Source organism: Peromyscus californicus, unplaced genomic scaffold, assembly GCF_007827085.1.
Source record: "Peromyscus californicus insignis strain IS unplaced genomic scaffold, ASM782708v3 Scaffold_1__1_contigs__length_55948999, whole genome shotgun sequence".
Classification (NCBI taxonomy): domain Eukaryota; kingdom Metazoa; phylum Chordata; class Mammalia; order Rodentia; family Cricetidae; genus Peromyscus; species Peromyscus californicus.
In genome coordinates, this window is record NW_026294492.1 from 54,288,678 (window position 1) to 54,303,815 (window position 15,138).

Sequence of the window (15,138 nt, forward strand, 5' to 3'; positions counted from 1 at the left end):
CTCTGGCAGGCTTCCTGCAGGCATTCTTTCGCTGGGGTGATATCTCCCTGGGGCAGAAGCTGAGCCAGTAGGGGAAGTCAGGCCCTCCAGTCACCCCAGCTCCCAAGCCGGAGGCCTCTGAGTGTCCCAACCACTGGAAGCCTCCCTCGTAAACAGGAGGCTGGAGGTAGACTTGACAGCAAGCTGGAGGCTTGCCCGGGCAGGGCAGGGCAGGGCAGAGTGAACAGCTCCCAGGCCCTGCCTGGTGCCTACAGGGTGGTACACCCCTTCCTGTTTCTACTGGCGGCCATTTCCAGAGAAAAGCATGAAGGGTGGTCCTTGTCCGTAACCCTGTGGACCCCAGGTCTGAAGATATACTTGGCTGTCATACCCTGCAAGGTCCACAAACCCCTCCTACTGAGGTTTACCCTAGTGCCCCCAGGACTCCGGAAAGAACCCAGCCTCAAGGCCCGGCTTCTCATCTCCAAGCGTCCTCAGTTTCCCCATTTACAACATGGGGCTCCTGGAGGGCATCTCAGGACCAGGCTGGGGTAGGGAAGGCATCGGCTCTGGATCAGAAAACAGAATTACCACCTCAAGCCGGGCTCTGCAATTTGGCTTTTCTCCCCAGCGTCTAAAGTGCATGGAACAAAAACCCCGGTTTAGGGTTATTTCCTGTGTGGTCAGTGTGAGCAGCTGGCCAGGTGAGCCACACTTGAGTGTGGACGCCAACCTCCTGTCCCAGGAGGGCATCTGGGGCCGCACGCCAGGAGTTTTCCTATCATCTCTTTTAGCGGCTTAGTTTGGGATAGGGACTGGCTCAGTAGCTCCAAGCCACGGAGACAGGCTGGCCTCGAACCTGAAGCAGTCCTCCTCTGCCTCCTGAGGGCTAGCTGTGTGTGTGTGTGCGCGCGCGCGCGCGCGCGCGTCTACAGGAGCCACGGCACACACCGGGAGGTGAGTCGTGGCCACTCGTACGTGGGTCCCAGGAATGAACTCAGGTTGTCCCACTTGTTGGCAAGCTCCTGTAAGGGCTGACTGAGGCTGTTTATGTCTGCCAGGAAATTATTCCTCCGACTGCCCCGGCTGAGTTCTGTCCTCTACCCAAGTCTATCCAGGTAATGACCTTCGTGCGGGCCTGAGGATTTGATCTGGAGATAAAAACCTCTGCAGATGCAGTTACAAGTCGAAGCTTGGGAGCTAGACAGATGGCTCGGAGGTTAAGCGCGTTACTCTTGCGGAGGACCCAGGGTTCAGTGGCAGCACCCACACAGGCGGTTCACACGGCCTGTGACTCCACCCCTGACCGGGCCCTTCAGGCACCTGCATGCCCGCGGTACACGTTACTCACGCAGCACGCGTGTGCATGCACACACACAAATAAATAACTCATGATAGCGTCAGGGGGCTCCTCTCCTTGTGTCTTCCCAATTCCCTAGGCATGGCCAAGTCCTCGTTCAGCAACTAGACATGCTCCAGCCTCAGGAGGGGAAGGTGTTGGGGTGGGAGCTCCACCCCAGCCCCTGGCACCCTGGCATCCCTATACCCGGAGTCGGGAATGTTTGGAGGGAGTCTGATCCTCCTCGGCTCCCTTCCCCGTCTCTTTCCCTAAACCCGCCCCTTCAAACAAACATTCCGGACTCTTTGGGTATAGAGATGCCAGGGTGCCAGGGCTTGGGGTGGAGCTGCCACCCCAACAGAAGGTGGTGAAAACTTCCAAACTAAGGGGGGGTGGGTGAACCTCATTGTGCACACAAGCAGCAGAGGTCCCGGCTGCTCCTTTCCCAGCTACCCCACCGAGGGACCCGAGGAGCCAGGAGGTCCAAAGGGAGCCACGGCTGGCTGAAGAGCAGGGCCCAGGCCAAGGGCATCCGTACTCCGGTTTCCAGGGCAACAGACGGCGGCCCCAGGCTCAAGATCGGGGCTCAGAACCTCCAGCAGCGCAAGTCAGGGCAACGACCGTCCGGGACGAGGCCGAGGCCGCCCCGCCAACCAGACTGAAGCCTCGCGTGCCTTCTGCGCAGGCGCGCGCGCGCCCGGGAGGCCCTCCACAGACCTCTCCACTCGGGGTGGGGGACCCACGGGGGGACCCGCCCGGCCCCGCCCCCCCCCCCCGTATCGCGCAGCCGCACTCGGCGCCGCCGGCGATGCCTTTTCCACGCTCGGCGCCACACGGGGAACGCGCAGCCGCACTCGGCGCCTCCTCGATGCTCCGCGGGCCACTTCCCTCGGAGTCCACCCCCCCCCAAAGAACGAGTGCGCAGCCGCGCTCGGCGTCCCCCACGCGCTCTTTGCGCAGCTGCGCCGGGCGCCCCGCTAAGCCCCGCCCCTCACGCTGGAGGCGTGCCGCCGCAGTCTGCATCCCCGGCGTGCGGCCCTCGCGCCCCTGGAAGCCCCGCCTCCTCTCTTCTCTGAGGAGGGCGGGGCCTGTGCGAGGGGGCGGGTCCACTCCGGGACCGCGCCTATAAAAGCGGCCGCCGCGGCCGCGCGCGCGGCTCCTCTCGGCGGCGGCGGCCCAGCGGAGGGGTCCGTGGTGGCGGTGGCGGCGGTGGCGGCGGCGGCGGCGGCGGCGGTGGCGGTGGTGGTGGCGGCGGTGGTGGCGGTGGAGGAGGAGGCGGCGGCGGCGGCGGTGGCGGCGGCGCTGTTCCCCGCGCAGTCCTCGGAGCGGGGTCCGGGCTGTGCGAGGTCGGGTGACGGCGCTGCGACCCCGGCCGGTGTCCGACCCCGGTGAGCGCGGCGCCAAGGGCGATATTCCCCGAGGGCGGAGGGAAGCCCGAGCCAAGCGCGGGAGCTCCGCCGAGCCCCGGCCGCCCCCGCCCGGCCGAGCACCCCGCTCAGCGCCGGCCCTTTGTCTCTTCTGCCCGCAGGGTCGCCTCCCAGGCCGCCCCCCGGGCCCCGCGTCCCCTCCCCCGCTGGCGGGGCCCGGACTAAAGATGGTGCAGAAGAGAACAGCCGAACTTCAGGGCTTCCACCGTTCGTTCAAGGTGAGGGGTCCTGTCCGGGGGGGTCCCACTGCGGTAGCGGGTGCGACGGAGGGGCGAAGCTCACCCGGGAGGCCGGTGCAGGGCCTGGGAGGGGTTCTTGCTCTGGACTTCAGCGCTGGAGGCAGCGGGGGTCAGCAGCAGGCCGCAGCCCTGTCCCCTGCCGCCTAGGAGCTCTCTCTGCCAGGACTCCCCCGTCTCCCCACGCCGCAGGCTTGTGGCTCCATGTCCCTTGCGGTACAGCTTGGTCGCAGTTCGATCTTCTGCTGTGTGTGTGATCCTAAGCAAACCTAGCGTTCCTGTTCCTGCAACTTCCAAGCCTGCCTTGTGCCGGTTGGGAGAGTCTGCACGCTGCAGCCCCGGCTCCCGGGCTCCAGCTGTGTGCTCATTCTCCCTTCACGAACTGCCCCCCCCCCCCCCCCAGGCTCCCGTGATCCCGCAGCCCGGTCTGTCTCTTACTTCTGTGTGTGGTCCCAGGTGAGCCCCACATCTGTCCCTTGCGATGTGTGTGCTTGTTGCGGGCCACAGCCATGTCCCCAGCTGCCTAGGAGCTGCTCTTCTAAGACCCACTGCCTGGCATGTGACTGGTGGCTCCATGCCCCTTGCAAACAGCCGGGTCTCAGTCCTGGGCCCCCCACCCCACTTTCTGGGTGTGATCCCACTTGCTCTTGCTGGGAGGGCGTCAGCTGCTGTTATCTCTTTCGTGGACTCCTCCAGGTTGGCTTGTGATCGGTGGCTCCCTTGCAATCTCTCAGCCTGGCCTCTCCCTCCTCCCGTGTCTAGTCCCAGGGGAACCCTGTGTCTGTCCCCTGCAGTCTCCAAGCTGGCTGCAGTCTGGTGGGGAAACCCTTGGGCCCATGGTGTGCTTTGCCCGACTGCAAACCCCCCCACACACACACACACACCTGGCAGTGGCCTGTGGACTGCCTTCCCTCAAGACACCCCAGAGTGTTATTTCCTGTCCGAACAGGAAGTTTCTGGAGTGTTGTTAATGGTGGCTGGCTGAATCTTCATCTTAGATGAGTGAATCTGGGGGTGACCAAGGTGGGCAGGTGCTGGGCAGAGCCCCCCACGGGGCCTGGCCTAAAGGACACAGTGATGTCACCCTGCCCACCGCACCCGGAAGGCTGGATTATGTAATGGCTTCCTGGGGCAGGGACCTGTTGCCCTGTAGAGAAGGCGGGGTGTGTGTACATGCCTGCACTCCTGTGGGAGGAGCATGCAGATGGGGAAGAATTCCCAGGCCTGTCTAGCCGGTGCCCCTGGCCAGCAGCCCCACCCCTGCCCCAATGCCTGTTCTCCCTGGTCAGCTGCTGTGGGGATGAGGAGGAGAGATGGATCTGAGAATGTCACCCACGGTGCCTCTTGGCCCTCCTGGGGCTTTGTCTGAGCCTAGATGGGGTCAGCACATGGGGCCAACAAGGCCGCCAAAGCAAACCCCAGCTTTCTGGATGGTTCTAGCCACCTCCTGCCAGGCCTGCTGACTCAAGGCCCTTGGCCAGACCCAGGGGAGGCTGGCTGGACCAGGCTGGACCGCCCACACCGCACTGAGGACTGCAGGCTGCTCTCTGCACGGCCTCTGTGCGGCTCTGCGCAGAGCCGGGACTTTGGGGAGGCCTGGCTGGTAGGTGGTCCTTCAGGTAGCCGGAGACTGGTCTGGTCCCTTGAGGACTCGCCTTCTGGAACCTTCCCCACGTAGCTGCTCCCTTGGAGCCAGGCCAGTGTTCCTCAAGTGTCCTCAGTCTGCAGCTGGCCAGAGAGGCACAGCTGCCGGTCCTACCGGGTTTACTTGTCTGTGTTCTGTTGTTTTTCTTTCTGGGGTTTAAGAGGCGCTGGGGATGGAGCCTGGGGCCTCATGCTTGCTAGACAAGTGTTCTACAAACGAACCTACAGCCCCAGCCCTGTTTTCCTCTCCTGCGTGTCCACATTGGGAGGCTCTAAGGTAGCCAGCCCCTGGGGGTCTCCCTGAGGGAGTGTGCCTTAGCCAGCTGATCCTCCCTGTGCGGGGGTTCTGGTATTTCCCAGTCTTTTCGGTTGAAGGCTGGGACAAGTGAGTGGAGACAGTGACCAGATAATGTCAGAGACTCATACTGGGCCCCTTTCACCCTTGTAAGGTCCCCAGAGCTGGGGACAGCTGGCCGCCTCCTGTCTCACCATGACAGCCTGCCCAGAGGAAGGTCACCAGGCTGAGGTCATGCAGCAGGTGCCCTGCTTAGCCTTCGGTCTTACACCTGGTGCGTCCTCCCTGCCAGCTGCTCGCCAGCCCCCACCTCGTGTGGTGCAGGTGGCTGCCATGGGTCTTGCGGGTACCCAGGCTTATCAGAGCACGGTGTGTGTGCCCTCTTCCCCGTGGCCTGCTAGGGTGCCCCTTTTCTGCCAGGCTCCTAGTGACTGCTGGGGCAGGTCAGCTTGCAAGGCTTCTCCATTGCTGTCCGTCTGCCTCTGATCTCCAGGTGTCTGTCTGGCTCCTGCCGTAGCCCTTTGGTCTCCCTCTTGTCAGTCCTTCCTACTGAGGACATCCAGAGAGGGCCGGTGACTTAGCCCAGGCTCCCCACACCCATTCACATCTGTGCCTTGATCTCTGAGGGGGTCGTTCACTCTGAAACTGGGGTTTGCCTCAGTGTCTCGGCTTGCAGACCACCACGCAGGTGACAGCAGCACCATCGTGAAGAAGCATTTTACGTAAGCATGCTTCTGTTCAGACCAGGAGTTGGCTGTGACCTGCAGCTCTCACATTCTCTGGTCAATCTCAAGACCTTCCACCCAGCTAGCAGCTGGGTCCTCTGGTGTCCTCTTTGAACCCTAGCCACACTAAGAAGGCTTCTTGGACATTGCAGGCTGTGGACTGGGCAGAGCCCTGGACACTCATACCACCGGGCACCTTGCCTGTGGCCCCCGTCACTGACTGTATGAAACTGGTGACCCATGGGGTTGGCAGTCCTCGGGTCGTAGACGGCTTTGGATGTATGTAGCAAATTGAGAGGGTGTTATGGCACACAGAAGTGCCTCTACCTGTGACCTCCAGAGCCCCCCCGGAAGTCAGGCATTCACATTCACGGGAGAGAGAGCACACAGTGTAGGGAGGAGAGGCGCTGCTGTGCCGAGCCACAAGGAAACTGAGGCCTAAAAGCCGAAGGTGTAGCCCTGAGAAAACCTGGGAGGCCGTGGGAAAACAGATTGTCAGTCCCGCCCAAGGCCTCCCGCTCCTGCCCCTACCTCTGATCCCACGCCTGTCCCTGAGGTCAGCCCTCAGTCAGCTGGCTGGACAGGCGTCCCCATTCTACCCATGAGCAGGCAAGGCAGGCCATGTGGCTTAGACTTCCTGTCGCTCAGCCCCAGGCTGGGAGAGGAAGGTCACGTTCCCCACAGTCAGGCAACAGGGAGGGTCCCTCAGTGTGGTGGACATGGGGCTGGGCCATTCTCTGGCCCAGCCTCCCGCCCCATACCAGGAACAGGAGCAGGTGACAACCACGTGGTAAAACCCCCGAGTTGAGAGCCTGTGGACCCCAAGGGATTCTGCCTCGCACAGTTCTCTGCCACTGAGACCCTGAGACACTTCTCATGTGAAAGCCCGTGTGCTGAGTAAGGAGCACAGAGAATCGGCCACAGAAGTGTCCTACCCTGCATGCTCATTGGGCGTCAGAGGGCTCAGCACTCTGATGGAGAGATCGTTGGGGCGTCCTGGGAGAACCACCCTGAACATGCTCCCTCCCCCCAACAGGGGCAGAATCCTTTTGAGCTGGCCTTCTCCTTGGACCCTGCCCAGCACGGGGACGCTGACTTCACCCCACAGTGTGAGGTCCGACCTGGTGAGTACCCACGGAGTGGGTGGGGGTGGGGGGCTCTGTGGGAGCCAGGCCACACCAGGCCACACACGGTCTGTGTCTGTCCTCTGCAGACATGCCCTCCAGCCAGCCCATCGACATCCCGGATGCCAAGAAGAGAGGCCGGAAAAAGAAGCGCTGTCGGGCTACTGACAGCTTCTCAGGCAGGTTCGAAGGTGAGTGGGCAGTGGGCTCAGGGTCTGCCAAGGAGGGGACACTGGGCTACTGCCCCTCACCTGCCCATTTGCATCCCAGATGTCTACCAGCTGCAGGAGGATGTGCTGGGGGAAGGGGCCCATGCCCGTGTGCAGACCTGTGTCAATCTGATCACCAACCAGGAGTATGCTGTCAAGGTAAGCTGGGGCTTGCCCCAGGGGCCCGTGGCGTTTAAACCCCCAGATCACAGCCATGGAAAACCAGTATCTAAAAATGGCCCCAGGGCTTGTGACTCGGCCACCCTAGCAATCCAGGTCAGCCCTAGTCACACAGGCACGGTGACAGCTGGCCTTTGCTCACTCCATGTTCCGAAGGCAGCGAGCCCTAGTGTGGTTACTGAGAACGGGAAACTTCTGTCGGAGGCCGTGCTGGCCTGCCCATCCCTAAGGCTGGTCCTCCGCCTCAGACGATGACTGGCCTGGAGGAGGATAATGCATTGAAAAGCTGTGCTGTAGCCCTGGAGTAGGGAGGGCTCTGTGTTTGGAAAAGTCAGTACAGGTCCTCAGGAGAGTCCAGTGTGCCCTTCCCTCCCGTGTGTACCTGGAGCTCTGACAGGCCTGGTATAGCCTTATGACCTTGTAGGGCCAGCCAGTCAGCTTCATGTCCAGAGAGGTCCTGTGACCTGACTAGGTGGGGCTGCTGGCCTGGCCAGTGGCTCCTGTGTCAGAGGGTAGCAGGAGAAGGAAAAGGAAGAGTCGTATTTTGGAAGTTGGGGTATCAGAGCTGTGGTCCCTGGGAGTTCCCAGGCAGGTACTTAGCTGACCGCTCTCCTGCTGGTGACCCTGCAGGGCAGCCTTGTCACTTTCCATGGACAGATAAGGAAGCCGAGGCCCACGGGGGCGGGGAGCTCGAACTGAATTAGCTACATGGTGGCTTGTCACTGCTGTGAACCAGAGTGACGGGTGCTGGGACCTGAGTGAGGGGGTCAGGGTACCAGCCTGCGGAGAACTGGGGTCCTAGGAACCCCTCTTGTCCAAGACCAAAGATTATATAGTGCCTTCTAGGCCTTCCATTACTGGGTGCAGAGGTGCTGGCTTCCTGAAGTTTGGGTCCACTGCTGGCCTAAGCCAGACGAGGCCCTTGGGGCCAGTTGCCCAGTCTGGACTAGAGTGGAGGAGGCTGGACTTGGTGCGGCACTGGCTGGACTGGACTTGGTGTGGCACTGGCTGGGCTGGAGTTGGTGTGGCACTGGCTGGGCTGGACTTGGTGCGGCACTGGCTGGGCTGGCAGCCAGGTGACTTGTTGCCTTGTTGCATGGGTCACGTGGGAGCTTCTGGGGCAGGGGTGGCAGCCACCTAGTGAAGGGGCTCCTGTAGGCCCAGCCTCAGGCAATCCTGTGAGGCCATTGGGTCAGGGTGGAGACTGCTGGTCCCTCCCTCCTTGCCTGAACTTCCCTGAGCAATGGGGTGCCCTGCCTGGGCTGACACTACAGTCAGTCTGAGTTCTAGTAAGTTCTGGGCCCTCAGGCCAACCGTGTTCTCCAGAGCTGAGGACCCGGCTCTGGCCGCCAAGTTTAGACAGGGTCCAGGCGGGCCTGCTGGAGACTAGCCGACTCCTCAGGCTGCGTCTGGGCACCTTCTCCACGTGCCGTGTCTCCCTGCACTGCAGATCATCGAGAAGCAGCTGGGCCACATCCGCAGCAGGGTGTTCCGGGAGGTGGAGATGCTGTACCAGTGCCAGGGACATAGGTAAGGTGGCCGGCCTGGGCCATCTCTCCAGAGCCCAGCACCTCAGCAGGGCATGGGCTGGGCTCAGCCGGAAAAACAGGCTTTCCATGGAGCACGTGGCACCATGAGGGCGTCGCCTCCCAGGCTGGGCTGCAGGTGCTGAGGGCCTCAGTTTCTTTTCTGCCTCTTCCTCCCAACTCAGGAATGTCCTAGAGCTGATCGAGTTCTTTGAGGAAGAGGACCGCTTCTACCTGGTGTTTGAGAAGATGCGTGGAGGTGGGTGCTGGTGGAGGTGGGTGCTGGTGGAGGACTTGGAATGGGGCCTGGGCCCAGAGAAGCCCTGGGGTATCCGTGATGGAGTGGAGGCGGGACTGGGAGCTGGCTGGTCTATGGAGGTGACCAAGCTGTCCCTGGCCTGCACCGCAGGGTCCATCCTGAGCCACATCCACAGAAGGCGCCACTTTAACGAGCTGGAGGCCAGCGTGGTGGTGCAGGACGTGGCCAGTGCCCTGGACTTCCTGCATAACAAAGGTGTGGCGGGGGGTTGTGGAGTCCGCCCCCAGGTCCTGGTCGCTTTAGAGGCATCCCCCCCCCCAACTCCCTGCTCTATCTCCCTAGGCATCGCCCACAGGGACCTAAAGCCAGAGAACATTCTGTGTGAGCACCCCAACCAGGTGAGGCGCCTGACTAGCCCTACCTGGGCTCTGGCACTGCCCTTCCCCTGGGAGGCTAGAGCGGTGGGGAGCTTGCAGGCCAGGGTTCCCACCGTGCTCGTCACACCCCCAGGTCTCGCCGGTGAAGATCTGCGACTTTGACCTGGGCAGTGGCATCAAACTCAACGGCGACTGCTCTCCCATCTCCACGCCTGAGCTGCTCACCCCGGTGAGGGCGGGCGGGAGGGCGGGGCGGGCGCTGGCCTCAGGTGCCAGGCTGGCTCTGCAGCTTTCCCCTGCCAGCGTGGCCCTCTGCTTAGCAACAGCCGCTGGTTAGTTGGCGGGTTGGGGGTGGAGTCGGCCGCATCACCTGCCCGTGTGGGGATACATTTGCGGCCTTTGATTGGCCGGACCTCAGGTATCCCTCCTGACGCATGCCTGCCCCACCCGCAGTGTGGGTCAGCTGAGTACATGGCCCCAGAGGTGGTGGAGGCCTTCAGTGAGGAGGCCAGCATCTATGACAAGCGCTGCGACCTGTGGAGCCTGGGCGTCATCCTCTACATCCTGCTCAGCGGCTACCCGCCCTTCGTGGGCCACTGTGGCAGTGACTGTGGCTGGGATCGAGGAGAGGCCTGCCCAGCCTGCCAGGTGCGCCTGCCAGAGTCCCCTCCCAACCCAGGCTCCCTGGAACGAGGAGTGAGGTGCCGTAGCTGTCCCCAGGCACCAGGACCTCACAGTGAACCCCTGGGGCTCCCCCATTTCTTTTCCTTTTTTTATTTGTGTGTGTGTGTGTGTGTGTGTGTGTGTGTGTGTGTGTGTGTGTGTGTGTTCTAGCTGCATGTACGTATGTGTGCCATACGAATGCCTGGTGCCTGTAGAGGTTGAAAGAAGTCCTGCATTCCCTGGGCCTGGAGTTAGAGTCGTGTGTGGACACTGAGAACAAACTTGGTCCTCTGTGAGAGCAGTCGATGCTCTAACCACTGAGCGGTCCTGATGTCAGTCTGTCTCAGGACCCTCTCCAGCGTTGTTCACACTCCCCTCCCCCACAGAACATGCTGTTTGAGAGCATCCAGGAGGGCAAGTATGAGTTCCCCGACAAGGACTGGGCCCATATCTCCTTCGCCGCCAAAGACCTCATCTCCAAGCTGCTGGTCCGAGACGCCAAGCAGAGGCTGAGCGCTGCCCAAGTCCTGCAGCACCCGTGGGTGCAGGGGGTGAGCCATGGGGTCTGTGGAGGGGTGCCCGAGCCCCAGCTCCATCACAGCAAGCATACAGAAAGGGTCCAGCATTGTGTCTGGTTCCCAGCAAGCACCCTCCCTGCCCAGCTGGACACCACGCACACACACCACCCCCCACCCCCACCCCCCCCCCCCCCCCACCCCCCGTGAGGCCCAGCCCTGCAGGCCCCGAGCTGTCTTGATGCTGAAGCTGGTGTCCCTGAGAGTCCCAGGCCAGTGTGGCTCACGCCCCTTCTGGGGACAGACAAGGGGGCGGGGTGAGCTAGGAACTGTGCAGAGGTTTACTTGGACACAGATTGTGGATCTGTGGGTGGGCTCTGGCAGTGGTGAGCATGGGCTAACGTTAGCCAGGCCCTTCAAGTGCCCTCTGACCCCGACTGCCCTGCCCTCTTGCAGTGCGCCCCAGAGAACACCCTACCAACACCCTTGGTTCTGCAGAGGTGAGCCCCAGGATCTTGGGATGTGAGTGTGTTTGGGATTTTTTTTTCTGGGGTGCTAGGGGCACCTAAGCCAGAGCCCTGCAAATGTTCAGTAGGTACCTTAGCGATGGGATGTCAGGGCCACAGGGGCCCGAGTGCTGTGGTGCGGGAGGTGTCTCGGGAGCTCCTGTTTAGGGGCTTGGTACCTGGAAGGAAGGGCACTGGAATTGGGGTGGGCATCTCCACAGGGCTGTAGCGAAGGCACGTTCTTGTGACAGTCCCCCATCCTGTTCCAGGAACAGCTGTGCCAAAGACCTCACGTCCTTCGCGGCTGAGGCCATTGCCATGAACCGGCAGCTGGCCCAGTGTGAGGAGGACGCTGGGCAGGACCAGCCTGTGGTCATCCGAGCTACCTCACGCTGCCTGCAGCTGTCCCCACCCTCCCAGTCCAAGCTGGCCCAGCGGCGCCAGAGGGCAAGCCTGTCCGGCACCCGCGTGGTCCTTGTGGGGGACCGTGCGTGACCCCCACCAGCCCCTTGTACATATGCCCCTGCCCTGCAGGGCCTGAAGGCTAGGGACCTGGGTGCCCCGCCCCTTGCCCTCCCAGGCACCAGCTCACCTGGGTCCTGCTGGGGGGTGTAGGGTTGGTTCTGTTGGGAGGTGTTCTCCTTTTCTCCTGTCCTCAGCCCCCCGTCCTGCCTGTTTGGCTTTGTTTTGTTTTGTTTCCCTTTTACCACTGTTGAAAGCAAGTGCCCAGGAGGAGGGCGGAGGGTTCGGGCCACTCGGCCTGCACCCCGCGATGCTCGCCTGTCAACTGTGAAGGCCCTGCCGCCTGCGCCCCCACCTCCACTCCGGCTACTCCGCTGTCTTCCAGGGCTGGGGACCCCGCAGGGTCAGCACCCCACACTCTCCCTGTCCCTCAGTATTGTCAGGGACAGGCTGTCCTGGTGAGCACAGCTGCCCTTTGTCTGTCCAGCGGAGCACCCTTGGATCTGGGGCATGGAATTCCACTGTCCTGGATGGAGACCTCTGGGGGGGCGCGGGTGGATGGGGACAATGCACCTGATTGACCCCCAGTCCCCATCCCCTACCTGCCCTGTCCCTTGGAGGGTTGACAATCAGAATCTCCTCCAGGCTGCGTAGCTCTTGCTCCCAATCCACCTGCCAGGGGCAGACGTGGAGGAGGACCCTGCATCCAGCTAGCTCCACCGAGGCAGGAGAGGTGCTGGACAAGGCCCACATCAGCAGACATGGGGTCCCCACGTGTCTCCCCACCCAGGGCACCTGAGTGCCCCTTCTCAGGGCTCAGCCTGACCACGGCCATGTCCTGCCCTATGCTGCCCCTGGGTCTGGAGTTCATGAGCTCTCCCGGCTGCTTCTGTTACCCAGAGCTGCGGTCACACCCAGAGGTCCCTCACCTTCCCTCTGCCCCCAAGGGCAGTGACTTGGGTGTGCCTACCTTCAGGAAAGGGGCTAACGCTGCCTTGGCCTCCCTTGGGCATCCAAGAGAGGCTGGGAAGGCACTGGGGTGGCGCTGCAGTGCCCCAGGCCTGGGGGCTGTTTCTAGCCACGAGCTACTATGCAATATGAGTTCCCATTTTCTCCGTGGCCCTGCTGGACGGGGGCGGCTTTGGGGGCCAGGCCACCCCGCCCTGCAACTCTGCTCAGGTGTCTCCAGGGCAGCCCCTGGCCTCAAAACTCCTTGGTCAAGATTGTTCGTCAAGTTTAGTTTAGGCTCTTTTTTTTTTTTTTTAAAGACATAATTTGACTTGCTTCCCTGTTATTGAAGAGTACTTGAATGTCGGGGGTCTGGTGGGTGGGGGCTTGGGACACCCACTGCCCAGCACCCTCCTCCCTAGTCTCATAGGGTCGTCACAGTGTGGGGGTGACATGCCTTCAGTCCTGCCTGCCTCTGGACACACTTCCAAAGACCCCCTGGAGGGTGGGGGGGCCCCTGGGCACCCCAGTTCTCACCCATCAGCCTGATTCAGCTGTTGGGTACACGAGGACTCGCCCTGCAGGTTCTAGAAGCAACCCGACTGGATGGTGAGCAGTGTTGGTCCCTCCATGCCAGACCTGGAAGACGGGTCAGACCCCTTAACTGTGAATGAGAGACGATCCTGGGGTGGCTTGGCCACAAACCATGCTGAACTCTGTAAAAAGAGCGTGTTTTAGAGTGGGACAGGCAAGCACTTTCAACTCCACCCCACCGGGGAAGGACTGCTACAGACCCCTCCCCACCAACTGTCAACGCCAGGATTTTGTATTCTGTTTTGTAAGGATTTAATAAAAATTGAAAACTCTCTGCAGTGACGGCAGCAGAGGTCGGCTGCCCGCAGGTCCTGAGTCACTGGTTCCCTGGGCCCCCTCCCGCACACCCCTCTGGATGGGTCCCAGGGAGGTGACGTCACCAGAGGGAAGCACAAGCCTCAGCGGTGCGGGACCCAGCGGGCGGGGCCGCGTGCCCCGCGCGGGCTCTGGGGCGGGGCTTGCGCGGGGCGTGGCTTCTGGGTGGCCTGGGGTCTGCTCAGCCGGGGCCGTGGAGGGCTGGGGTGACGGGTGCATCACCACGCTCGGTTTGTGCCCCTGTGTTCTCTTGGCCGAGGAGACCAGCCTCGATCCAGCATGTGGGAGCCTCCCACAAGGCGGGGACCCTCGCGGGTTAGCGGCCCCTGTGCCTCCCGCGGCGGGCTCGGCTGGCAGCGCCGCCACACTGCCTGCAGCTGCGCACCGCTCCCGGTGTCTCCCACGCCAGGATCTCCCTGCTGCTCCGCAGACAGACGTGGAAGAGGGCGGGCCCCGCCGGCTTTGAGAAAACCACAAAAATAAATTCTAGCGCAACCTCTGCTAGAACGAGCTGTTCCTGGCAGGAGGCAGAGGGCAGGGAGCGGTCACCGCCCAAGCTGGCAGGGCCGGCGGGGCGCGGTGCCACCTGGGAGGGCTAGAGGCTTGGCATGTGGCCCCTGGGTGGGGCTGGGCACAGGCCAGCTGGTGGCTCGGCGGGCAGAGAGAAGCCCTCGGGTGTGCCCCCCAGCGCACACACTTGGAAGCAGTGGCCCAGCCTCTCCCGAGGTAGAGGCCGGAGGACCCGAAGTTCAAGGTCATCCTCTGCCTAGTAGGGACTTTGAGCCCAGCCTGAGCTAAGTGAGATCCTGTCTGTGAAAAGCAACCAGAAGTGGGCTGTCCGCTCGCCACCACTCCCGACCACCCCAGTTTGATTCCCTGGCCCCATACAGCGCAGGGAGAGGTCTGACTTCTGACCTCCACACCCAGTCACCCGCAGCATGGAGTAAAGGACAAATTTTAAAACAGCATTGAGGAGGCTGATAACAGGATTATCAGCAGGAAGCCAGCCTGAGCTACCTGAGAACCTGTCTCAAAAACTTTAAAAAAACGATTCAGTTGCCCGGGGGTGGTGGCCTTTAGTCCCAGCACTGGGAGGCAGAGGCAGGCGGATCTCTGTGAGTTCGAGGCCAGCCTGGGCTACAGAGTGAGATCCAGGACAGCCAGGGCTACACAGAGAGACAAAAAAAGAAAACGAAAAAAGTTCAGTGAGTAAATAAATCACTTGTGAGAGTGTGCAGAGGGGAGGGGGGCCCCCGGCATCCATGTGGAGCCAAACAGAATATGTCTAGAATGCCCATACTTCAAGGCTCCACAGGAAGCACAACCCCAGAAGCTTGCCGATCAGCCAGGCTGACACACTCAAGATCAAAAGACAAAGAGAACACCACCCAAGGTCGCTCTCTGAGGTCCACATGTGAGCCCCCGCCTTCCTGTCTCTCCTCACCCCACCCACCCTCTCTCTCTCTCTGTCTCTCTGTCTCTCTCTGTCTCTCTGTCTCTCTGTCTCTCTGTCTCTCTCTCTCTCTCTCTCTCTCTCTCTCTCTCTCACACACACACACACACACACACACACACACACGTGCACATACTTGCACTGATCAGTACATGGATAAATGTCACAAGGTAGACCAAAGAAACACTTGGTGCTGTCAGTGAGATGAACTGACATTTCAGGAAGGGTGACAAGCAGTCCTGACTGGTGACGTGGTGCTCACAGAGGCCCTCCCAAAGGAAGAGGCTCCTCTGGGAAAGTGCTCCAAAGATGGGGGCTATGCAGCCAGAGTGGAACGAGGAAAGAGCTGTGCAAGAGAGACA

At 61.7% G+C, this 15,138-nt stretch overlaps 1 protein-coding gene across 2 annotated transcripts; it reads left to right on the forward strand.

Moving 5' to 3' along the window:
* The first annotated feature begins 2,593 nt into the window (after positions 1-2,593).
* On the forward strand, positions 2,594-13,282 carry Mknk2 (MAPK interacting serine/threonine kinase 2). Of its 2 annotated transcripts, XM_052747141.1 has the most exons (14): positions 2,594-2,706; positions 2,847-2,963; positions 6,682-6,769; positions 6,859-6,960; positions 7,040-7,137; positions 8,609-8,688; positions 8,870-8,943; positions 9,094-9,198; positions 9,286-9,341; positions 9,454-9,549; positions 9,774-9,968; positions 10,370-10,534; positions 10,955-10,998; positions 11,274-13,282. In XM_052747141.1, exons 2-14 carry the CDS (start codon positions 2,913-2,915, stop codon positions 11,497-11,499), a joined length of 1,380 nt encoding a protein of 459 aa, XP_052603101.1. In that variant the 5' UTR covers positions 2,594-2,706; positions 2,847-2,912; the 3' UTR covers positions 11,500-13,282. The 2 variants fall into 2 exon arrangements, with proteins under 2 accessions (XP_052603101.1, XP_052603100.1); XM_052747140.1 differs by having other exon boundaries at positions 9,094-9,341.
* The last annotated feature ends 1,856 nt before the right edge of the window (positions 13,283-15,138 follow it).